Source organism: Strix uralensis, chromosome 2, assembly GCF_047716275.1.
Source record: "Strix uralensis isolate ZFMK-TIS-50842 chromosome 2, bStrUra1, whole genome shotgun sequence".
NCBI lineage: Eukaryota > Metazoa > Chordata > Aves > Strigiformes > Strigidae > Strix > Strix uralensis.
Genome location: NC_133973.1, coordinates 54,173,485 through 54,198,983, shown reverse-complemented (window position 1 = coordinate 54,198,983; position 25,499 = coordinate 54,173,485). Strand labels below are relative to the sequence as shown.

Here is a 25,499-nt window from a genome sequence, read left to right as displayed (position 1 = left end):
AAGCTGTTACTCTGTGAAGTTTTATAGTTTCTTTAACCTTGTGTATACTAATAGCTCCATTTGTCATCCAAAAGACTAGTTGGTTACACCAGAAGTAATGCAGTACAATGTTGAAAATGAGAAGTTTTACAATTTTTTTTTTGTTCTCCATTAGCCTTAGGTATGATACTCTTTTACCCCATTTGGTGTGTCGCACTGCCTTTCCCTAGCTGCGTTTGCTTGAGAAGAGCCATGTCATGACTAAGGTTGAAGTTTAAAATCACGTGAATAGCATCTACTTTTTCATCAGTCTCAGGGCTGATCTTTTCCAGCTTTCCCAAGCAGAGCACTCCCAAAGCCTGGCTTGCAAGGTCTGTGTCCAGCTCCCACTCCAGCAGCATGGCGGATGCAGGCAGGCACCAGGGGAAGGCCGTGCCCAGCACAGGGGCCCCAGGGATGCATCCCGGTGCATTTTTTCATCCCCTGGCCCTGTCGACCAGAACGGAGCAATGCCCAAAAGGTGCCGGCGGCCTCAGCAGCAGCTCCGCCTTCACACCTGAGGCTGCTCAGGAAAGCAAGCAGTTTCCCCGGCTGCCGGGTGCTTTCAGCCCTGCAGTGGGCCCGGGGGACAGCACAGCACCTCACACTGAATATGCCGCCCTCCCGCCGCCCCCACGGCGCCTAACAACGGGACGTGGCTTCTCTGCCCAGGGGCAGCTCCCGCCTCGGGCCCCCCGCCCTAACGAGCGGGGCTGCCCACGCCCTAAGGCCTCGGGCCTGGTGCCCGCACCGGGCCACTCCACCGGGGCTCAGCGGGAGCCGCGGGCCGGAGCCAGCCCGCAACCGCTCGCCCCCGCCGTCCGGCCCGCCCGCCGGCAGAGATGGCGGCGGCGGCGCGCCCGGGAGCGGCGCAGGAAGCGGGAGGGAGGCGCCATGTTGAGGCCCGCTGCGGAGGTAACAGTGCCGGCCCCGCTACCGTGGTACGAGGGGGACGTTAGTAACGCCGTGCCTTTCGCCCAGGGGCAGCGGGAGTGAGGCGCGCAGCTCCCCCCTTCTCGGCGTCGCCCGCCGGGTGGACTAGGAGATGCTTCCCCGTGCCCTGGCGCTGGGGGTGAGGTCCGGGGGGGCGGGGAGAGCGCGTGGGGCGGGGGCTCCCCGCAGCGCCGCGAAATGGCGCCGGGGGGGGCCCCCAAACCGCCTCGGGGGCCAAAGGGGAACGGTGCAGCGGTCACAGGTCCCTGAGGCGCGGGGGCCGTCGGTAGGTAGGTCCGTGCTTGCTTCTCCTTCCGCCTGGGGTGTGCCAGGAGTCTGAGGAGGGGCGACATTTCGCCCCTAAGCAATACAGCAGTGGCTCTTAAGCTAGGTGGGTCTGAGGATATGTAGGAGGAACAGACCTGAGGGGGTTTTCATGGAGGATTTGGAGAAAAAACAGGGAGTTAGCGTTCCTATTGATTCGCGGAAACAGACTCTACAACTCAGAGTTATAAAGCAAGTATGTTTACTCCGGCGCCGGGGTGCAAGGGGATTTCTCCACGAAGCTTCCGCACCAACAGCACATTTTACCAAAAACTTATAGAGTGTGGATATACGTATTCATTGGATTACATAACACAAACATGCATATGCATGAGTAAGGCTGGGTTAGTTCGAAAGGCTGGTGTCAGCAGTTTATGTTTATCTCTTTGCACCTGCGCATTGCCTCCTGGGGGACGTTTTCCGGGGTCTTTGGGAGTAAGGCTCACAGTCTTTCTCACGTTGTGCTTTTCCTCAGAGCATGCGCAGATTCTCTTAGCTAATTTCTTGAATAACAAGAGTGGTTCCTGCTGGTTTGCCACCTCTATCTTATCTAAAAGCACCAGTCTGTTAATTTCTACCGCCTATATACGGCTATCTATCCATTACACAGTCTAAACTTGCTAGAACATATCTGCCTTCCAATGACATGGCTCTTATTTTTGCCGAACATAGTAATTCTTGGTAAATTTCCACAGAAAACTGATTGGTTTTGATGAACACAGGTAGTCCTCGGTAAGCTTCCACAGAACAGTCAGGGCAAGCAGGGTATTAAGCAATGTTCAGAAATCATTATAAGTTACTATAAGTAAATAAGTTGCAAAGTAGGTGATCATTTCCTTGTATCACCATGACATTTCTGAGTGGCACTTTGGAGCACAGCTCCTGTGTGAACTGGCCCACCTGTTTTATGGGAGCGAGTGCAGGCTGATCTCTACCTAGTTTCTTGGGCCCGTGTTGGAGATGAAGGTTACTGTACTGGTGTTGGTCAGCTCCTGGCGTGGTGAGGCTGACTCCAGGCCTCTTCCAGACAAGCTGGCACCTGCAGCTGGCTTTCACGTCATGCATACGTCAGCAGCTTTCAAATACATAGGCTGGGCTGCTTCTCCCAGCTGTTGTAATTACCCAACTGATTTATATTGTAAGGAGCTGTAATTCCCACTCACAGAAGAGCCTGATCTTGAAAATTGCAGGATGGATATCTGTGATGGTAGTAGTATGGGAATTTGTTAGGTATTTATTATATTGGTGTCTTGAGGTAAGTCAAACACTGGCATAAATCTAGAAAGGAATTAGGAAGTTCACACTTTCAATGTAGTATTGTTTTTAATAATATATATAAAAATCCCTTTCCATTTCAAGTATTTCACACCTTATTTCAAACAGTATGTCAGGTGTCTTGTTCAAGACTCTCAAATGTTTAGATGTGTACTTTCATGTTTAAGTATTCATGTTTTAGAAGAAGGAATTCTGGCAGACTAATATAAATAGCAATTGTATCATACACTTTCTCTGTAGAGGGGTCAGAAACATATGTGCTTTTCTGCATACAAAGAATTTCATTTTAAAGGGAAAAAGATATATAATTTTTCATTGGAAAACCTATAAAAATGATAAAGCAGTATCTAATGTAAGTATGTTCCTGACAGTGGAATGACAAATAGAAATAATATTGAGCCGAGGCTTAGCTAGAAACTGAACATTAAAGCAATAAAATGTCTTGTTCATCTGACTATCGATCAAAAACTCACAAAAGTTCATAAAACATGTTTTTATTACTTACATGTTCCATTTTTATATTAATTTGTCAGCACAATTTGCCATAAAAAGATATTGCAGTCTGAACATTTGCTTGTAGTGTGCTATAATTGAAGTCTTTGCTAGCTCTATGTGAATAAGAATAATCTTTAAAGCTGTTTTGTCAAGGAAATGTGTTCAAGAGAAAGAATTGCTTGTTCCTCTCCGAAATCATGCATATTTTGTTTCTAAAGTATGAAGTGAACAAATATACTTTGAACATATGTCTTAAGTTCACTTGTTGATTTAGGCTCCTATCTGCAAGCCAGTCAGTTTTGTTGGACTGCTGTGCCAATGCAGAAATTACTGAAAGGAGGATAGGAGGATATGAGATCCACCTTAGGAAAGCTTTGTTTAGACTGAGGCTGTCCTGGTTTCAAATCAGTACCTCTGCAAGAGGATATATAAACAGTATTTATGGAGACTGGAAAATAAGTGGATGTGCAAGAGTGTCAGATTAGATCTATCACTTATAAGCCAATTTTAAACCTGCAGCTCACAACAAGTTCTTAACTTCAGTAGGATTAAAAAAAATCCCACCCAATTAATTCTACCTAGGTAAATGAACAAGAAATTGAAAAGAAAGTTAGAAAATAGTGGAGGAAAGCTCTAATACCAAGCAGGAACATGAAAAGTAACATCATTATAGGTGAACAGGGAAAGTATTGTCAGTCTTTTACAGTTACAATAGAATGCTCAGAAATCTGATTTCTTCAAGTGCTGGTCCTTGGAACCATGTTGTACATGATAGTGTAACCTTTCTTTTCAAAAAACTAAATGCCTAATAATTTTGTCTCTGGAGGAAATGTGGGAATGCTACAAACTCCAATCCTTACAGGAAACACAGAACAGCTCCCAGCTTTTTACTTCTAAAAGCATTATAGTGTATTAGCCAAGCTCAGCATATTGAGGATTTTGAATTATGATTTCCCTGTGTTTGGACGACAGCATTATGAATGCTTCTTGTGCACAGACTTTGAGTAGAGGGAGCAGTCCAGGTGTCTGATGCAATCCCAGTGGCGGGGAGAGAGAGCGAGTGCGCACACCTCATGAGCTGGAACTGTTAGCATTATCTGTATAAGGCAATATGGTTAATGTATGTTGAAGAAACCAGCTTCCTCTTGAAAGATGTTGCAGCTTTGCCGAAGTTATTCGGCTGGTTTGCTGTCCTAAGTGGTTGGAAGTATGAATATGATCATTTCCATCCATCCAGATGAACAGTTTAGGAGACTAAACTGTACTGAATTAAAGTAGTTAACTAATAAACAATGACACTAAGCTGCTTAAATCATATTGATATCTTGTGGGAAGTCTCTTGAGTGAGGAAGAATGCTTATAGCATCCTCTTGGAGTGGGAAGATAGTGAAATATTCTTCATATTGTCTTTTAAATTTAACAATAAATTATTTTTGTTTTAAAATCTCTTACTGTTGGAAAAACATGAATGTTAGGAAGTTAAGCAATCATTTCACAACATGCAAATAAAATAATTTCACACAGTCAAGTTTTGATTGGGTGCTAAGGTAGGTGATGTTGTAGGGGTGGTATTGGCATTTTCTACTTGTCCCAGGTTAAGCTTTGCTCTTTGTGACAGAGACATGGTGGGAAGATGCCAGATGTGCTTCTAGCAAGCTTGGGGTTTTTTGTGCAGATGATAAGCTGTGCTCTTTAGTTTGCAAGAGACTCTTAATTTATAATAGTGAAAATTATTATATGATTTGTGAAAAATTGTGTGCAGCCCCCCAAAAAGCCTGAACTCCTTGATAAACGTCACTCTAGCAGGTCAGCTTAATTAGTGCAAAATACATATGTCACAATCTGTGTCCCCATCATTATGTAGCATTAATTCATGTCTGAGTCATCTGCTTAAATTTCATTCAACACTATTCTTTTCCTGTGTATATTTGTCACTTGTGACCAGAACAGTAATTCATGTTTTGAAAATGTACCCTGTGTGTCAAAAGCCTGACTTTTTGTCTGCTGGACGCTCCAGCTGCTACCTCATGCTGGCAAGTAGTAGAAGGTGACTGAGAGAAAAGGTATCCTCTGCCAGCTTTCATAAGGCTTTGTCATAAAAATTTGGAAAAAACAGAGCGCCCCATGGGGAAATTGTGTAACCTTGTGCCCAAACTTGAAAGCATGATTTTGAATAAAGTTAGTTAATACTGAAAAATCATCTGCTTGGAGATTACAGAAACCATGTAAGCATTTCTTTGTGTGAAATGGTAAAAATTTTAATGCAAATAGAAGCACATGTTGTTTATACATAATTTCAAATGAAACTGTTAATGGCAAATCTCTCTGAACTATATATACATTTTATTACTGCCCCATTGAATCATAATGTGTTAGAATGTCTTGTGAATCTGTATAGCTATCCTGTTGTGGAAGAGATTAGCTAAGACTTCCACTTGATACTTGCAATCTATAACTTGCTAAAACTAAATTTCGTCACTTTTTTTAACTCCTAAGAAGTATTTTATTAAAAAGGTCAACTATATCAATAGAAATAGAGATTTCAGATCAGTGAAATAATGCATTACTTGTAACATTTTCAGGGTTTAAGGTGTTTGTCTATAACCGGTCAGTTCAGTAGAAAAATTCATGTGAGTAAGGCAGACAAGATACAGGAAAAGCTAAAGTGTCTTCTGGTGAGAATCAGTTTAATTCTAAACAAAATTGTTAAAAGAAATTTAACAAGGTGACATCTCTGCTGGGAGGTGTGTGTCCACCGTAGCATCAGCTGGAGGTCCTAGAACTTGAAACAGCTGTAGCTGTTCAATTCATAAAGACTTTTCTCAGCTACTTTTTGCTGTGAGACAAGTCAGAGGTGTTATTCGTCTGGTGTAACTCTAATATTTTGAGTTTTTTCCTGAGCTCCAGCTTACATACCGAGGTCAAACAAAGCCAGTGGCTAAGCAGTCTGGTAAGGGCAATAGCTTTTTCTAACTCATTAAATCCATGTGTGTTTGTTTGATCTTATTAGAAAAATGTGCTGACAACCCTACTTCGGGGTTGATCCTGGAGGCTTGATAACTTCATTATGCAGTCTATTGATTTTTTTAGAATTATTTTTTAAAGGAAATAAGAATTCTATTTTAATTAAAAATGGGGGTTCTAGGAGAAGCAACTTGCTTAAAACTTTGCCTTGTAAAAGAGGCTACTGTGTGCATCTTCACATGAATGTGATGTACTCTGCCCTCTCTCTCCTCTCTCTCTTGGGAATAAAGCTGCAGGAGAATATGGTTCCAGTGAGAGAAACACAGGGCAGAGATGGTGTGGTGGTTTGACCTTGGCTAAATGCCAGGTACCCACCAAGTTGCTCTATCACTTCCCCCCCTTACCCCTTTTTCCCAGCTTTATACTGAGCAGATGTCATATGGTCTGGAATATCCCTTTGGTCAGTTCGGGTCAGCTGTCCTGGTTGTGTCCCCTCCCAAGATCTTGACCACCCTGTCCCACGGCGGGGGAATGTTGGAAAGAGCCTTGGTGCTGTGTAAGCACTACTCAGCAGTAGCCACAACACCAGTGTGCTATCAACACCCTGCCAGCTCCCAGCATAAAACACAGCACCATGAGGGCTGCTATAGGGGAAAACCAATTCCGGCTCAGCCAGACCCAGTACAGATGGTATAGCTCCAGATCAGTTAAGAGCACTGTAGTTCAAGCAGTCACTGATGTAAAAGATGCAGAACAAAGCTATTGCTCTATCAGACTGCTTTCCATTATGCATAAACTCTTTCACCAGATGTTGTCCTGGAAAATTTCTTAAAACATATGTAGTATTCTTACTGAATTTTCCTTTTCTTGCTCACTGTGGCTCTATTCTGTTGTGTGCAGAAGAATAAAAGATGCATTTTGCTTCTGGCAATACAGTGGTAGCCTTCTGCAAGTGAAGTAGAGATTTTTGGGGAAAGATTTTGCAATAATCCTGAGCTCGTGTTCTCTGCTGCTTCTGTGTCTTTGACCAAGAGGTGACTCTCTTGGTCAGTGAGGTGTTGGTGCTCATTGGCTTCTGGCAATAGTACTGTTGTATTGTCTCAGTTATTACTGTATTAACTTAGCTTTATTCATGTGGCTATTCTTTGAAGATGAATTTCTGTAGAGTTCAGAAATTTTTAGGGGTGGGAGGCAGTCCTGCTGAGAGTCAGGAAAAGCTCAGATTTTTGCCAAGATGAAATAAAAGCCCCAGAAAATGATTTCTTGGTGACATCTTTGATATTCACTTTCCCACTGTAGATAGGATGAAGGAATGTTTTTGATTCTGGAGGCTGGCTGGGAGAATTCTCTGATTTCCTCTTGGGCTCAGAGTCTTAATTAGCATTTGATCATTTTCATTGTGTAAATGGAATTTAGGTTGCCCAAAGCAAAAAATCGGGTGTTTCCAGGATTCTGCTATGCACCATCTCCACTTATAGCATTAACCACATTTTTGGCAGAAAATTTATTACACCATTAGGAGTACTTGGCTGCTTCTGATCTTTATCTTGGCTGTGGTCTGGATTTTCTTCTGATTACATAGAAATCCTTGGAGAAAAAGTCATTACATCTGAGGTTGGGATGAGGGAGGACTGGTGTTCAGCCTTCTCTACCCTCCCTAGACATTCATCCACACTTACTTGGATGCATTCTGAGTTTGTCTTTGTTTATCAGTGGGAGTTAGCTGTGCTAAGGCAATATAGGCTATGGCTTTGAGCCAGACAAGGCATATAGCAGAGACAAGGCATTTACCCCAAATGATTTTGGAGAAGGCAGTGTTCTTTCCAGGGCCTTGTAGTTAGCAGCAAGTGTCTAAGGCTGGGGGTTTTTTGTTTATTTGTTTGTTTCTTCCTGCTTAGTCATTTTACTGTTTAACAAAGTTCTGATTCAACTTGGTGTTATTACAGAACACCCATATTTTAAACATGAGGTAGGCTGATCTTTTTTTCCTTAGGAGCTAACTGACTTACAAGATTTTTATTGACCACCATCATTTATTCTTGTATACACGAGTGACTCATTATACCATGCAGTCAGTGTGAGAGCTCCTAATGATTTGGCAAGAAAGTACCTCATCAGCACAGCATTACAGAGTCTCATTGTAAATATGAGTTAGTCTCTACCTTGTAACCTTCAACAGACACTTGGAATTCAAACAGATGTTCTCATGCATTGATAGAGTTAAGCAGGATGGAAATGCTTTGTGTAGTTGTAGAAAGGATGAGGATGTTTATTTTGTACTACACAGAGTTGTGATACTACCATTTCTACTTTCATTCTTGCATCTCTACAATAACAAAAATGCATAATTTGTTTCATAACTTAAGAAAAAAATTTTCTTGGATTTCTTACCTCTTGGAACTAGGAAGATGGCAGAACAGTGCTGGCTGAGTACGATTCAGTTAATTTTACAAATATTTGTTCAGCAGCATTTTCCAAATAGCATTAAATCAGGTAGAAGAGTGGTCAAATTCCAAATTTAATAAATGTCAAATGAAAGAGCAATGACTGGATAAGGGATGCACCTTTTCCCTCCTGTCTGTTTCCCAGCACCTTTGGACTTACAGGTTGGGCGTTTTTTTTCCAAATTTAGGCAAATAGGTACCCTAAAAATGTAGAGTCTCCTAAAGGTCATAGGGAAATTGTTTTATCTTGTTTCTTAACAGGCTGGAGTTTTGCATGATGCACATATCACAAGACTCCGTGAGTTTGCTATGCTACAGCTCCCTCAAGTGGTAAAATACTTTGCCATTTGGACTTGCAGCTTGGCTTCTGTGAAACACTTGTTTTCTCTTCAGAAAGTTTTGAGGCTTCTCCCAACTTCCTGTTTGTTCTATCCACCCACCCACCCCACCCCACCCCCAAATGCTGAACATTATAAACAACTGCTTACGACTGTGGGGTTATCAGAGAAGTAGAGCTGTGGGTTAAAGGGTGATGATCATGATCTCCGTTCTGCAGCTGACCTATTGAACCAGTTCGGGCAGGTAATTATAAACCTCACTTCTGTCATCTGAGAACTAGAGAGAATGATAAATATTTGCAGCTTACCTAGAGTATTTTTAATGCCTATTTCTCAATTCTTTTTAAAAGTAACTCTTAATCAATGATTTTATCTGACAGCAGAAAACTCAAAAATCCCTTGTCAGTGGGCAGTCAGAGATCTGGCAGCTGTCTCGGGTATCACAGACTTCCCCTATCCTTTCTACCAAGTAACAAAATAAAGCCCTCACATACCTGGAGGTTTTGCCATGCTTCCACAAAACACCAAAACCCTGATTTACAGCAGAAACATCGGAGTTCAAGGAAGAGGAGTCTGAGCAGGAAAGAACTCAGGTTTGCTATACTTAGATTCCCAGTGATCTTTGGCTAGAAGATACACTCCAGTATTACCACTGCATTAGTCATTTCTTGTTGCTCCCTATAAGAACATGAAAAACATGCTTTCTACAGTTGTCTGAGGAAATCATGTTGTGCCTTGATTAAAGAAGCAGAAGAGGTGCTTGACATCCAGACTTAATATGAAATGCTACGCAGGATTCCCAGTATTAAAGAGGAATTCTGCCTCATCCTTTGAAGGAAGTCAGCAGTAGTAAAATGAACCATTTACATTACCTTGTATGTTCTTTATAAGTTCAGGAATCTCTGTTTAATTTCTGATTCTGTAAAATAACGATCTCTGTCAACCTTGGTGATAAATCTAGTCCTTGCTTGATTTATAGGGCAACAAATGCACAAACAACTTTTTTTTCTACTATGCTGCCTTTTAATTTGGAAGCTGAGATGAAATGTATTGATTGAGTAGTTAGCGTGGTCTTTCAGATGTATGGATTACTTTTCACTTTGAAGGATCTTAAAATCCTGTGCAAACTAAGTACACACAGCAAAGCTAGTGCCATTCCAAGAATGCTTTTCCCGCAGAAACCTCTCTATTGTCAGTGATAAAGATGTTTATTACCTTTATTTAGTGGTTTCTCTTCTGGCTGTTTCTTGTGCTTCTGCCAGTTACCGGTGAATATCCCACTCCATTGAAGTAATGAATTATGGATTTTGTTCTGTTGTCATATATTTTTGATGACTTCTTTTTTCCTGTTACTTTTACCTAGCTTTGCTTTATAAGTCTGAAGGGAGTGACTAGGTCCTACCTCTTTGCTATATGTTGTACATATTGAGGAAAGTATTCTTTTAGAAGTGATGGTTTTGACTTAAATGTTAGTAGGCTGTCAGGTGGTTGAATTTCCAAAATAATTTAAAAATCATTGTCCATATTTTGATGTCCATATTCTGTTTTCAGTTTGTTTATTTAACTACTGCCATAACATTTATGTACTTGAATTTAATGTTGCATAAACTTGAAAAAGTCAATGCATGACTAAGAAGATCTTAAAATTTCTAATAATTTAGTTTATTGCCTTAGTGCACATGTGGAAAAACTCCTAAGGTAGAACATATATACTGCATTTCATCAAATCTAATCAGCGTTTTATATGTCTGTTGGAGAGTTTAAAAAAAAAAAAACCAAACAAACCAGGTTGTCTTAGATCTGCATATTAGAAAAAAAAGCCTCTTTGCGTGGGGTGATGAGTTAGCATATGTCTGGTAGGTGTCCGGTAAGTGTAAGGTGTTTCACTGTGTGTGTGTCAGAATGGCTGCATTCTCGCTGCAGATGCCAACGCGTGGGCTCCAGCTCTCTGCAGAGGCTTTGTGTTAGTCACTGCAGCTGTCAGTGCCTACTCAGAGCTGTAAAGCCAAAGGAGTCTTTTTCAGCCCTATAATTCTCTTGTGTGAGATTGGCCCTGGAAATGGGCATGTCTTAACCTTGCCATCCCGGTGGCCTGCCTAGGGTCAGGTGGATAACTGTGAGCAAGGACCGCTATCATAAAGCAGATGATGATATCCATGGACTTTATGCACCATTTCTTATGTATGGGTTTTCCTACAATATTAGAGAGGAAACTTTCTATGAAGCATAGTCCTCAATGAAAGATCAAAATACCTCACCTTTGTCACAGGGTAAAAGTGATGCATGCATAAATTATCAGCAGAGCACTTCGTGTGTAGTAATTTCTTTGTGTGTCCATAGTCCTGTATACTAAATAATAAAAATTCATAAAGTCATCTTGGATTTGGATAAGTATATTTTATGGTATGCATAGCATAATACAATGCATATGTAGATAGGTACAAGAACTGAAGAAGACTACGTTTCAAGTGGAGTATGTTGGAAGGAGCAGAACTGATTGTAAGGCATAGGGCAGTCATACTGGTTGAGCATATAACTGTGTCACCAACTCTGCCCTAGATTGCATGAAAAACAGTAAGTCAGCAGATCATCATTTTCTAATGTCAGCTACTTAGCGTTTGGGAGACAGGGAACTGTCCTGCTGTAGTGATGGCTGCCCTACACAAGAAAACCCCTCTTTCCACTCTCAGCTTCTGCATGTTCCTGTAGGAGAACAGATGAGTGGATACAATTTTATGTGCTTTTCAGTATGACAGTGCACAGAGTTCAACTTTATTTGAAAAATGCATCCTGTTTCTCTGATTTTGAAACTTCTTGAGTAGTAAATCAGTTTCTGTAATAGCCATTATGGAGGTTTTGTAGGACTTCAAAAAGTCAGACAAGAACAAACTGTTTAAATACAGATTAAGTGAATGCAGAGAGCATTCACTGTGGAGGTCAGGTTGGTCTGTGGTTCAGGATTATAGGAACAGATGAAGGTTTATGCTCTTTCTTTTTGTCTATGTCCTTTTCTTTTGTGGAGCTCTGAGGCCCTACCAAAAGTTTGAACTTATTTCTGTCATGCAGCTGGGCTGGTGGTCATAGAAAGCAAGAGCATGCAAATTACCCAGCTGTATCACTTGTTTCCCCTCTCCCCCCATTCTCAGGAGACTTCATGGAAACAGTGATGGTGCAATAAATGTGCTTATGAGTTCCTTTAAATATGGGCATGTGTAGCTTGCCTTGTGTTAGTTTCTATCAGGCAGATGACTTTTTCTAGAGTAGAATCAGGATGTATGCAGCTTCAGACAAAACACTGGTTTTGTGCACAAATTTAGAAGACTCTCGTAAGAAAAGAGGAACACTTAACACTCACAACACACCGTTCAATTCTGCATTCTACATTCAATTCCCCTTTTCAGCAAACGGAAGAATAATGTTAGTAGTATTAACACTTTTTGTGTGTAAATTTGCACATAGCAATGCACTGAGCATTTTTTTGGTCAAGGGGCTTGATAAAAAGGAATCATAAAGAAATCTTATTCAAGCCATGAGATTCTGCATTCTGAAATTCCCTTTTTCTTTTCATTTAATGAATGAGAATATATGGGAGCATGCTTTAATAGTGCTACGGCTGTAAGAAAATAGGTACCTTTTAGGATATAAAGGGATGTGTCTTTAACTTCTAAGAGTTTCCAAAAATAGCAATTAGGAATTTGTAGATGTCACTGTTTTGAAACTGTTTTTCGGGTGTCGCTATTTTTGAGCTGCCCTGCCTTGATGAAATACGATGCCAGAGCTAGCAAGGGAAAAGAGCAGAGGTGGGGACCTCAGTTAAAAGCGTGCTAGTCCAACTTGTTTCTCTGTTACCAGCTATAAAGAAAAACTTTTGGAAGAGATACAATGTGATCTCTTGCATAGCAAATGAAAGGTTGAGGGTTATGTAGGAACCAGAATGGTATTTTGGGCTTAAGATCCACTGAGTTATCTCAGGCTCACTTAAACTTGCTGCAGAGTAGCCCCAAACCTTTGCTTTGCAGCTCCCAATAAAATGTGTTTAGCTGCTTACTGTTTAGTAATTGAAGAAATCCCTAATATCAAGTTGTGGTGACATATAAAAAGTTCCTCAAAAGGCCTGAAAACTCTGGTATCTTCGCCAGGTGTTTGAAAAAGTAATTTAGGTCAGTGATTCTTGGTCAGATACCATGTCCACATTAGCTGGATAATTGTATTCTTTGAAGTAACAATGCTTGAGGAAAAATTCTGAAATGAAAAAAAATTCACAGGTGTATTGTCTGCTGCTGTAAAAGTTAGTATTAACTAAAACAATGTGAGTGTGCAAGTTTTCTTAAAATTTCTCTGTATGTTTTATGGATCATTACTAATGCTCATATCTATTTTTTGCATATATTAATGATTATTCATTATACAGGCTACAACATACAGTGGCAAAACCAAACACATTTGTGAAAAACATACTGTGCTATATATTGCTTCCTACTCCAAATTAGTTTTCTAATGCCAAAACCTATATATATTTGATTTTAACTGAAGGGTTTGTTATGAGAAACCAAGTGGAAACTGGCAGATTTTATTAAAAACAAAACCACAGATAGCCAAACATCTCAGTATTTATTGTAAGGATTTGTCAAAAAATCTTGCTAAGTTAGGGTGTAGTTACAGGAATGACTGATTTAGAAAAACAAACAAACAAACAAAAAAACCCAAAAAAACAAACCAAAACAAAAAACCAGAAAAGAACCAAACACACAACCCCCAGAAACAAGCAACCAAAAAAGCACCTTACAATGTGGAGTTTTTGGACCAGCTTTGATTTTTCTCTTATTCTATATCACCGCAACTTGTACTGAGTTTGTTTGTAGTCAGATACTTGAAAACTGTGAAAAATGGAAGAAGATGTTTAAATAGAGGTTCCTGAAAGTTGAGACGTGTCAGTTTTTTTGAGAAAGGTTATTTTGCTTATGCATTCTGGGAGGATGACAGCAATGATCTCCCTGTGTTTGAAGTCTTACAGTAAACTTCCACACCATTGCAACTTTCAGATTAAATTAGTGCAGTGTGTATTTACAAATTTGCCTTTGGACATTATCGGGAAGCTATTACAGAATGTATTAAACAGTGCAAGATCATTATGTTATTCAAATACCTGTTATAGTAGAAGGTCCAAGACATGGTTTTTAATAGACTTTAAATTTCTGTGATAGAAAAGCAAACTGATTTTCTGAAAAGAGCATTCTTATAAAATGCAATTTGTTGACACCAATACTGTAAACACCCTACTGATATTTTTATTGTTTCACTGTATGTGTGAAGAGGGGAAGATAAGTTGCCTATAAAGCCTTTTTATTTTTTTGAAAACATGTAATTTTATAACAGTGTCTAGATTTTAAACATCAATGGGTAATCATCTGGTGCTTTTGGTGAAAAATGCTGAATTTCAGAACTCATTGCTTCTTGGTAGTCCAGTGGTACTAGAGTTAACTAATCCACAAAGTCTACCTGTAATCTCACAGCCGAGTGGTAGTGTAGTTACCTACCTTCTTGTAGTAGTTGAGAATCTCCCTGTGAACTTCTGTTGCAGTGTGCATGCATAGAAAAACAAATACAAACATTTTTATTACTCTAGCAGTGTCTTTGTTACTGTGTTTTTTGGCAAGACACTGTGCTTTTCCCTAAAATTAGTGTCATACCCTACTTTTTAAATTGTTAACCCTACCCCAGCAGAAGTCCCTGTGAGCTCCCCTTTCTGCCAGGGTTTCCCTGCACGAGTTAGACTAGCGTGCTCCCCCCTGCATTTTGCATTTGCTCTGCTAACTCTACTGTAGACCATTTCAAGCAAAAGCTGTCAAAACCAGTGATGTATACAAATAAAATAGTGTAAAACAACAAAATAACTGTTTTTTTATATTATGTGAGAATACACAGAAAATGAATTAATGTCATAACTGCAATAAATACAAACTTTTGTTCGCTTTCAGGTTTAAAAATGTCTGACCAGAAGAGTATTGTACACAGAGCCCATTGTATTGAAAAACTACTGTCTGAGAACAATTTCCAAGATATTGAGGAACATCTTAAAGAACTTGAAAATGTTGATATGACAATAGAATATCTTCAGGGGACAGAAGTTGCCAAGGCTGTATACAGAGTACTCAAGAGCTGCCCTTCAGTAGAGTTGAAAAAGCAAGCAAAGCAGTTATTATCAAGGTGGAAAGCAGTTTACAAGAGTAACTGTGTTCAGTCAGTGCAAGTTAAAAAGTCAGCTTCTGTGTGTAGGAAAGAGGAAATTGAACATCTCACTGTGGTTCCTAGAGAGCAGCTGCTGTCTGAAGGACCATGTCAGCAGGAGGCATTAGATGCTACTGGTTGTAAAATTTTGGTCCCATCACAAACTGTTAAAAATGTGGTATGTAACGATGCAGAAGGCAGCATGAATCAGGTTTGTTCTTTTGAGAAACAACACACCAGTAATGAAGATTCTAAACCTCTTGCTAATGACGTGAGTCTGCAGCAGGATACGATGAGAGCTCTGAGGTGTAAATGTACGGATCTTCTTTATAAAGCTTTGACTGGTTCTGCCAAAGACAAAGAAGAAACTGATAGATGGCTAGAGCTATCTAAAGAAATTGAAGAACATATTTTTGCTCTTCATGCTAAAAATGACAAAAAGTATAAAAATTCCATCAGAAGCAAAATCTCTAACCTGAAGAACCCTAAAAATTTCCACTTAAAACATAACCTTTTTTCAGGGACATTGAGTCCGAAGGCTTTTGCTGAGATGACAGTGATGGAAATGGCCAGTGATGAACTGAAACAGCTCAGGGCTCTGTACACAGAATCATCTGTTCAGGAACATCAGCTTCCACAAGTTATTAATGGTACACGGACAAACAAACTAAAGTGTAGGCGCTGTGAAAAATTTGACTGCACTGTCACTACAATTGCAAGAGGAACTCTCTTTCTTCCAGGTTGGGTGCAAAACACAAATCCAGATGAACAGATGTTGACTTATGTTATTTGTAATGAATGTGGAGAACAGTGGTATCACAGCAGATGGATTTGTTTGTAACACTGTCCCTCTTTATTGAGTGGTTTAGAAACATACATAAGAGAAGGTATCTCTGTTGAAACTATAGTTTGAAATTTTGTATTGCTGTTATGTAGATGTTGCCACTAAAAAGTGTAAAATCAGTTTTAAAAAATTGCTAAGTTATTTTTGAAGGTGACTTGAATAAATTATGTGTTTTTAAGTATTGTCAATATGTAAAGAAATAAAAAAAGGGAAAAAATGGTAACACTGTATCTTGAGAGGAATATTCACTAGTAAATCCATTAAAAATATTCCAGGTGCTGCAATTATTTTTCCTCCAAGGTACTGAGTACTTGGAATTTTCATTATTTTCAGCAGGAGTTCTTTCACAGAACATAAGTTTCATTTGCAGTAAAAATTGTTTCCATAACTGCAGTTGACATATTTGTGTGGATTGCAGAATGTTCAGCATGGATTCAGTCCTTAATTAAATCACTTTTTGCAAGTAAGTGTTAGATTATTAAGTTGGTTTGACAGGTAATGTCTAACAGGAAAAAATGAATGAAAAGAGTGTAAAAGGGGAAGAAGGCAACTAGCAAATGAAATTAAATTCTGCTTTAGCTTTTTATAGCTATTGGGAGGAAAATAGGTTTTGTAACAATCTATCAGTTTGCAGTTCAGATTTGCAATGTAAGATGATGTGTCCTGCAACTGTTAAGAAATTAATGCAGAATCAGATAATGGTTTATTTCAGAGAATTATGTAAATACATTATTAAGTTTATTTAATAAATAAAGACATGAAGTTAATAGGAATTAATCACTTTCTGAATGGATATCCTCTGTTGAACTGGGATATCTGTCCTGAACTGAGCAAATTAATGTTTTTATATAGTGCAAGTTACCCAGAAAAAATGAATAGAAGGAAATCTAAAAGCTGAAGCTTTTATACATGCATTTGTTCCCAGAGTCAACAGGATTCCCACTGGCTGTATACTAGAAGCATTTATTTATCAAAAAATATCACCTTAGTGTTATTTTTACTTAAGGAATAGCCCTGTTGTTTTTTTCTGGACAACTTAAAATTGCTTCAGAATTAGCTATCTGAATACTTTGAATGGAGTATATATTAGAAGTCAAGGAGGTGTTTCTTCTCAGAACTGGGAGAACCACCTGAGTCTGGGTATCTTTCAAGCTGTCTATTGGTCTGTAGAAGACTATGTTCATACTGTGTGTCCCTGTTCTGGTTTCTTCACCGTTTTTGAGTTCCTGTAAATGTTTAAATGAGAGGAAATGGGTCTTGCATTGAGTCCTGATTTTCTGAACACATGAATGTGTCAACTCATGGAACTAAGGAGATGTAGTAAAGAATAAGTCTGCCCTGCGAGAGAGGTTAGGTTCTTGCAGCAAAGCAGTAGCACTGTTTGGAAGCATAACCTTCATAATGAGTTTCCTTGATGGAGTGTGGACAGGATGGTGAAATGGGTCAGTAAATTGCCAAAGTCATGCTTTAGGCACAGAGGCAGGTGTTTCCTTTCATCCTATTGTATAAACACAATAAAACTGCATACTTGGCATTAATTGAGATATCTTTAACAAATGCACAGCAGGCATTTTGCAGTTCGAGGCTAAAATGCATCAGCTGAGCAGAGAAACTTGGTGAGAGCTGAGGCTGGTCAGCTTTTTGGTCTAAGGCACTGCCCCAGAGCTCTCCAGCCATGTGGTCTGTCAGAGAAAGGAGCTAGGAGCATGAGATAATACAATAGCTGTTGCTGAACTAAAAGCCACCCAGGACTAAAACTAAAAGACGAGACAGACCTTTATCTGTATATGGTGGAAATGGTTTGTAACCTGATGTTACAAAGAGGTACTTACTATTTTACCGGGAAAAAAAAACCAACCCCAAGAAAAATATTTTCCATTCTGTGAAGTGTTAACAGTTAACTTTCAGTGGTGTGATTTACTGTGGCATTACCTAGATTTTTATCATGTGAAAATGTGTGTTTTAGTGGAATTGTAGTGATGTAAAACAAATATTAAAGCATTAGGCCAGGCCCCCAGTGTTCAACTGTGTAACCAATCAGTTAATATCTGATCTTCCTTCCCAGCCCTTACCCATGTTCTGGAATTGATGCTTACAAGTAGTTCTGCTTGTTTAAGTGGAAGTACTTCTGTGTAAAGTATTGGTTTTAGCTTTCCATAAAACCATAGGAAAGCAAACACTTCTGAGTTACTGGTTCACAGGAAGCACAGAGTTGAGGAGAGCTGTACACCTGTATTGTGCTGTGTCAGAACACTGTGTAGCCGTGAACACTTATAAATAATTTCTGCCTGCAGATGGTTTTGAAGCCATTCTCAGTGATGTACAGCCCATCCAGGTTTTGTCTTAGCGAAGGGAAATGTTACAAGGCACGGATGGTGTTTTTGACAGAATATATTTCAAGGCTAAAATTTGTAGCTGTAATACTGTGACATAATGTGTAACATCATTTTCTTTTGAACTGCCCATCGCTAAATGTATAGTGCTAAGCTATATGCCCCAACATGACTGGGATTTTCAACAGATCTATATTTACTGAGCAGCTAAGAAAACGTGAACAGCTGGTATCTTAAAACTTTTTCAAATCATTGAGCAAGCCTGCCTCGCTGTGGATCTGAGTGAGCCATGCCTGCAGCAGCAAGAGGATCATTTGGTTCTAGCCTTTCACATCTTGCCTTTTCTTCTAAGATGTGGAAATAATAAAATCCAGTTACTAACAGCTGCAGTTGCAGCTTACGGTATAGAAACAACTGTCAGTAACTACAAATAGTCAAAAAATGGATTGTAATCATGCCACTTGTACAACTATCCCTTAACTTTCTTCCGCGTGTTTCAAACCGAGAGCAGTCAGAACTCTTAGGGCAAGTCCTTGATACCCTCGCAGCTGTAAACTCAGCATTTTAAAGTCATTTTCCATGGTAATACATTGTGAGCAGGCGTTCCTCTATTGCCTGCTTTCCCAATAACAGTTGAACCTGAGAGCCATCTTTGCAACAAATCCAGTTAAAGTTAGACATTAAAAGATGAGAATATATTTGTAAATTTTGTGAAATCCGGTAATCATGAGAAGAATTTCTGTTCCTGTGGAAGGAGATGGTACCCTTACCTTTATTCAGGAGTTACCTAGCTGCTAGCTGCTGGTTCAACACACACAGAGTTGCTAGGTTCTTAGTATTACTGAAAAGCCAGACACAAAATACACTGCTGCTTGCCCAGATAGTAGTCTGGGATAAGGAGGAGATCTGGGAATACTGGCAGAAAGAAGCAGAAAGTATTGGGAGGCAGGGAAAGTGAACGTGGCCCGTTTTAAGTATGTTGAGGACAGTAATGTATAGGAAATGAGGTTTGTTGTTCCAGGGCTGGTGAAAAAGCTCATCTAAGTTTGGTTTCCCTTTATGCCTAGTTCATGCTGATAAACATGCTGCCTGCAACTTCACATTTAACAGTTAGTGAAACTGTATACAAAATCATGAATTATTGTATTACCTTCTTGATCATCTTATGCTGTTGGTTGTTTTCACCTAACACAGTTCGTTACTGCTTTGGCCATTTTTCCATCTCTTTGTATCCAAACCTCATTACTTGAAAGGTTTTGTAGAAAGTAGATGTTGTGTAGTGTCATGTGCCACTATATATCAGAATACTGCACAGACATGAAGTGCCAAGTATGAGAGACAGTCATTCAGGTAAATCATTGCTCTTCTTTAAAGAGGTGTGGTCATAGTTTCACTAAGCAAAGTACTGCTCCAGGCTGGAGTTCATCAAGAGGTTAAATTGTCCCTACCCAGACTGTGTAACTGCGCAGGCTTAAAATGTTTGACTGGATAAGAGTGTATGCTTTGGCTCAAAATGGCTTTAAAAAGTCAACTTGCAACTACACAGCGTATGTGCCAGCAGGAGAGTCTAGATTGCTGGCGTACAGCGAGTATTGGAGTCCAGAAACAAGAATAAAAGGAAAGCTTTGAAAAATGAGATGCTTTTACGTTGTTGAAGTAGTCCTTTTTCTGTTTGTTCCAGGTGGGAAAAAGATCTCTTAACTTTTTTAAGCAGAGACTATTAATTTTGGTACAATGTTTAGCATGTCCATGATGCTACTCCACAAGGGAACATGACATTAGAGGTGATCCACAGAGACATGGGGCAAATGTATGCTGAATAAGGCTAAAGTCTGTATTTATTTTCACTGGGTTTTCCAGATATGCTGTAAATTCACCTGCTTCTTGAATTGCTGTGGTTTAATAGTAGCAAAAGAGACTTAAATGTAGATTGCACTCAAAGCTTAAGCAGCCTGTAGCTGCAGAAATTGTAATACGTGTCTTAAGATGAGAGCTAAATTAACAATGAATTTCACACAACTTCAAATGTAAAAGCAAAGATATTATTCTGAGAAGTGCTCTATTTATTGGAGTTGATGTTGCTCCCTTAACACCAGTGACAAAACTGCTTCTGGTTCCTGGAGATCCACTGCCGAATCCATTTCATTCCATCTGTTGAGGGTGTTTTATATCTTCTCTCATAGCCCTCTTACTGTAGCGCTTCTCAGGGAGGTACTCGGCTGCCATTCGTTGGTTGTAAGTCTTTCTTCCTTTCAAAACCAAAAGGAAATTTGTGTTTATTTAAAATGTATTCCTTTCAGCCTGCTGTGGTATATACATTTGTTACTAAAGCCAAGAACTGCAACTCTTTAAACAAAAAAAGAACAGCTCTTTTTCTGGCAAAAAGAAAGGTTACCTGGTAACGGACTGTGGTTAAGGAGCAAATATGTTGAATTACAGTCCTTCAGGGAATCTTCAGGGTGTAATGGCCCAGTTCATTGAGTGCCTAGAAGATAAGGAAAGAAACAAGAGCACTTTGATAATTTCTTGGATCACTCAGGGGCTGGCTTGCTGCATTTTGGTATTAACAGAGCCATAAAGGCAGATGACTTCATATCCCCTTACTTTGTACTGCTGTAATTCAGCCAGGAGGTGACAAAGTCATGTTTTATTGAGGCGATGTCATCACTTGCCAGGATGGGACAAAGTCTCCTTGCCAACTACAGATGGTAAAAAGCATTATTCACAAGCTCTATTATACGAGAGCTTTGCTGATACAGAACTTTCTCATACACACACACACAAAAGTTGCCCTTTATTTGCCATTGGGATGTTATTTGTGCCATTTGCTAGCACGTGACATAACAACAATTATCTCTTCATGAATACAGCTCTGTGAATAAAATCCTTAAGGTGCAGAGTCAGCTTTCAGATGAACGTGCACGCGAGGGAGCGGCAAGGGTGGGTTGCTGCGCAAGAGGAGGTGAGCCACGAGCGGAGGGTGGGTGGCCTCAGTAAAAAGGGTCACTGCCCCACAGCACCCAAACAAGAAGATCAGGGCAGGTCTGGTGACAGTGATTAGCCAGAACACCAGTGAGCACCAGACAAGTCTGTGGGGAGGAGGCTGTGCTGAGGTGGGCCAGCTGTTTAATGGGAGTTGGGGCAAAGGTGGGGTGTAGGTCCAGGGCTACTGGGATCAGACAGAGCCTGAGCCAAAATGTGGCTTCTGTTGGCAGCAGGACCTTGAGTCAGCTGCCCCCACCGGCACTGCCCCAGCCCTGCTCACCACCGCTGGGACAGCTGGGCAGCGCCCTTGGGCAGGGGCAGAGCCCACAGCACCCACCATTGTGACCCTACGCTGTCTGCAAAATTTAAAACAGGAGTGATTTTGGTGTACGTGATTCAAACCACATCTTAGCTGGACATTTTCTTCTGTCTGTTCCTAAGAACTGGTACGTATAATTCATGTGACCAGCCCCATCAGTGGCGTTATTTGTTCTACAGTTCTTGATTATTCTGCAGCAACTACTGGTTTTGTTATATACATGAGTAGCAGTAACAGGGTGGACACAAGGGAAAAGAGCCTTCAGTTCCTGATCCTCAAGCATGCATGCGCGTGTTTTAACCATAAGAGTAACTCCATTGATACTCCACTATGACTGTAAAATCATAAGCATAATAGGCCATAGTTACAGCATGGTCCTTTCCTATTTTCTTTTATGTTCCCCTGTAAAAGAAATAAAAGTACATCTTATCTCAGAAGCTTAAGTTTTTTGTTTCTAACTAGAACTTTAAAAATGTGAGGGACCTGAACAAGCTTGCGAAGTGGGGCCATGTGAACCTCAGGAGGTTCAACAAGGTCAAGTGCAAGGTGCTGCACATGGGTTGGTACAACCCCTGGTATCAATACAGGCCAAGGGATGAAGGGATCGAGAGCAGTACTGCGGAGAAGGACTTGGGGGTGTTGGTTGACGAGAAGCTCAGCATGGCCCGGCAGTGTGCACTTGCAGCCTAGAAAACCAACCATATCCTGGGCTACTTCAAGAGAAGTGTGACCAGCAGGCCAAGGGAGGTGATTCTACCCCTCTGCTCTGTTCTCGTGAGACCCCACCTGGAGTTCTGTGTCCAGCTCTGGGGTCCCCAACATAAGAAGGACATGGACCTGCTTGAGCGGGTCCAGAGGAGCCCATGAAGATGATCAGGGGGCTGGAGCACCTCCCTTATGAGGACAGGCTGAGAAGGGTGGTGGTGTTCAGCCTGGAGAAGAGAAGGCTCCAGGGAGGCCTTAGAGAAGCCTCCAAGCACCTCAAGGGGGCTTATAAGAAAGATGGGGACAAACTTTTTAATAGGGCCTGTAGTGATAGGACAAGGGGTAATGGTTTTAAACTAAAAGAAGATTCAGACTAGATATGAGGAAGAAATTTTTTACGATGAGGGTGGTGAAACACTGGAACACATTGCCCAGAGTGGTGGTAGATACCCCATTCCTGGAAATATTCAAGGCCAGGTTGGATGGGGTTTGGGCAACCTGGTCTAGTGGAAGGTGTCCCTGCCCATGGCAGGGGGGGTTGGACTAGATGACCTTTAAAGGTGCCTTCCAACCCAAACTACTCTACAATTCTAAATTTCTTTAACTGTATCCAAATCTCTGAGAACCAGTGTTGTCTCAAGAAAAAACAATGGTAGCTTTATCGCACAAGGTATCAAGTGCAAAAGAGAGTAATTATTTCCTCCACTTCTAAATGCAGATTTTGTTTTCTTTTTAAATCACAAAGTAATGCCATAACAGATCAGAACTTACGTCTTTGAATTACCGTCATTTAAAGATGCCATTTTTCTACTCTTCCAGCACTTGTATTTTACTTTAGCATTGAATGAAAGCAGAGCCCAGGAAAAAAGTACTTAAAATTTTTCAAAGTCCAGCTTTGTTAAATAAGAATGGGTCTATCATCAGATTTGCCTCTAGCATGGACTGCCTTTTAATAATCCTACTCCTGTCAGTAGGAGGCATTTCCTTTTGATGATACTGAGATCTTGTTTTCCATTCCTTGGGCCGTGTTGTAAATCTGATCCAAAACAAGATGACTCTGCAAGTGGCAATTCCAGTCCGATTGCATCTCCCTTGTGATCGGAAGCATGTGATGACTGCTTGAGCAAATGGGTGCATTTCAAATGCTCTTTCCTTACGCCTGTCATCACCTATTCCTCTTGATGATGTGGGAACCTCTTTAAATACACTTAAATAATTTCTGCTCCTTTCATTTTCATTACATTTTGCCCTATCCTCGTGATGAGTTGTAAGAGCACAGAAAAGACTCTATCACCCAGCTCCTTTAGACTTTGTTTCCTGTGATCTTGTTGTAAACAGTCAAGTTGACGTTATTCTGAATTACTACAGAAAAAAGTGTCTGACTACTTTTTAAATTGCATACTTTGGATTTTGGTTAATTCCTTCATTGACACATGTACATTTTTAAACATCTCTACCTGTAAAGCGAAGCTGCCTTACAATTGTGAGTTTGCTTCCATGGGGCCCTTGACGCAGAGCACAGTGAGACTACTGCCTTTAATAAATAACTCTGACCTGCAAATACTATATAAAGGCGTTTTATAGCTTAGTTCAGAGCATTCTAGAGCAAATAAAGGCCTTACCCTCTTGCAATGGAGCAGTGCTGCTTCCTTTCAGTGTCGCACCTAGAGATCAGTGCCCTGCGCTCGCTGTGAGCACAGCTCTTCCCACTGCCGGGCTTGCCAAGGCCCAAACTTTCGCAGGCCCATGGCTGGACATATCCACCCCGCCACCCGCCCCCGTCGGAGACCGGCGCCAGCGGCGCCCCGCCGGCCCCGGTCAGGGGCGGGGCCCTGGGGGGCGGGTGCGGCGGGTCGCGCCCCCGCCCCTCCCCACGTGGGCGGGGCCGGGTGCCGGGGCTCGACTCACGTGATCCCGTGGCCCCGCCCCCTGCCCGGGCCGCCATGTTGTTTCTTCCTTCCCCAGCGCCTGGCGGTGGCGCAGCCCGGGCTCGGGAGCGGCGGCGGCCCCCTTCCCGCGGGCAGGTATCGGCCGGCGTGGCGGGGCCGTCCCCTCCCTCTTTCCCAGCGGGCGCGGGCGAGCAGTGGCCGCTGGCTCCGGGGCCGGTGTCCCGGTGAGGGTGGCCCGCGCCGGGGGCTTTGCCTTTCTCCTCGCCGCTGTTGCGGGGTGGGGGGGCCGCGCTTCTACCCCGGCAGCCCGGAAGGGTGGCGGGGGGAAGCGGTCTGGAGCTGACCGGAGCTCACCGGGGTTTCGTTGTGTTCCCTCCTCCTGGCTCTCCGCCTACGGCTGCGTTCCCCGCCGCGGCCCCCGCCGCTGTCCGAGCTCCGCCGGCTCCCGGGCGCGCTCCTGGTGCTCGCCCGGCGGCTGAGAGCTTGCGGGGGGCGGGAGGGGAGCGCCGGCCGCCCCTTGCCAGGGCTGCGGTGGGAGGGAGTCGCGGGCGCTCCTCGGCGCCGGTGCGGGCGGCGGGGGGAGCGTGGCGTGACCGGGGATCCCGTGACTGCGGGGCAGGCGGTGGCTCCTTCGGGAAGCGGCTCCTGCCAGGCGATTCCCAGGCGGCGCACGGTCGGTCTCCGGCCCCGCGGTGCTTCCCCGGCACTGAGAAAGATCTCCGGTCTGTTAGGGCGAAACTCGGTTTCGTACCTGTCCCTTCAACGCCTTTCAAACCGGAAAAAAAAAAAAAAAAAAAAAAAAAAGGAGGAAAAAGGTCCCTTTCTCGCCCTTTCTTGTTACTGTCTGCTGAAGAAGGGCTTCTGTGTTCCCGAAGGGTCCCTGAGCGGTGTAGTTGTTAGTTCTTCTTTTTTGAACCAGTGACTTTGCTCTCCTCTGCAACGGCCGGTTGCTTTTCCAGTCGTGGCAGATGGCTGTTCGGACGCAGAGTGGTGGTGGCTGGAGAACCCAAAGGGCTAGGTTCACATTGTTGAATCGCTTATGGCTCAATGGTTAATGAGCAGTTTTCAGTGTTAGTATTCCATGTTAAATGTAACTTGTGCAAAATAATTGCACGAATAACAGAATAGTGCAAGAAAAGTAGTTTTAAAAACCTATATTAGTAGCCTTTATATAACTTGATACATAGCACTTAATTTTATTAACTGGGGTGGGATAAGCAAGTAGGGAACTCCTTGGCTAAATTTTGTTTTGGAATTAAAACGCTTGTCTGCAGATAGCTGTCATGCAGTCTGCTGCCCTATGTGTTGTTTTCCCTCTTTCCTTCTTGTCCACAGTAATTTACAGCTCCACTAAATAAGCATGTGGTTTTTATTTGTCTTTACTTTTAAAGTGTTGTACAAGGCT

General features: G+C 41.8%; 2 protein-coding genes and 1 long non-coding RNA gene across 21 annotated transcripts in view; 2 read left to right on the top strand and 1 right to left on the bottom strand.

The window, feature by feature from the left end:
- The first annotated feature begins 759 nt into the window (after window positions 1-759).
- On the top strand, window positions 760-16,636 carry TCEANC (transcription elongation factor A N-terminal and central domain containing). Of its 9 annotated transcripts, none has more exons than XM_074858766.1 (2): window positions 760-933; window positions 14,770-16,636. In XM_074858766.1, exons 1-2 carry the CDS (start codon window positions 861-863, stop codon window positions 15,858-15,860), a joined length of 1,164 nt encoding a protein of 387 aa, XP_074714867.1. In that variant the 5' UTR covers window positions 760-860; the 3' UTR covers window positions 15,861-16,636. The 9 variants fall into 9 exon arrangements, with proteins under 9 accessions (XP_074714867.1, XP_074714870.1, XP_074714875.1 ...); XM_074858769.1 differs by having other exon boundaries at window positions 856-959; XM_074858774.1 differs by lacking the exon at window positions 760-933 and adding an exon at window positions 979-1,090.
- RAB9A (RAB9A, member RAS oncogene family) overlaps window positions 862-25,499 on the top strand; it is a 33,924-nt gene continuing 9,286 nt past the window's right edge. The window contains exon 1 of one of the 4 annotated variants that reach the window (XM_074858791.1): window positions 862-933. Coding sequence is in view for 2 of the 4 variants with exons in the window: in XM_074858788.1 (XP_074714889.1) it covers window positions 24,149-24,318 (170 nt within the window). In the remaining 2 variants the exon portion in view is untranslated. Of the gene's footprint in view, window positions 934-24,053; window positions 24,319-25,499 lie in introns of those variants that run through there. The other 3 variants (XM_074858787.1, XM_074858789.1, XM_074858788.1) reach the window with 3 other exon arrangements.
- Window positions 9,392-25,144, bottom strand: LOC141939313 (uncharacterized). Of its 8 annotated transcripts, none has more exons than XR_012627552.1 (5): window positions 24,449-25,144; window positions 20,592-20,681; window positions 19,347-20,445; window positions 13,573-14,363; window positions 9,392-13,033 (listed from the first exon to the last, which is right to left on the bottom strand). It is a non-coding gene; the product is annotated as an uncharacterized LOC141939313 (long non-coding RNA). The 8 variants fall into 8 exon arrangements; XR_012627551.1 differs by having other exon boundaries at window positions 13,578-14,363; XR_012627553.1 differs by having other exon boundaries at window positions 13,573-13,668.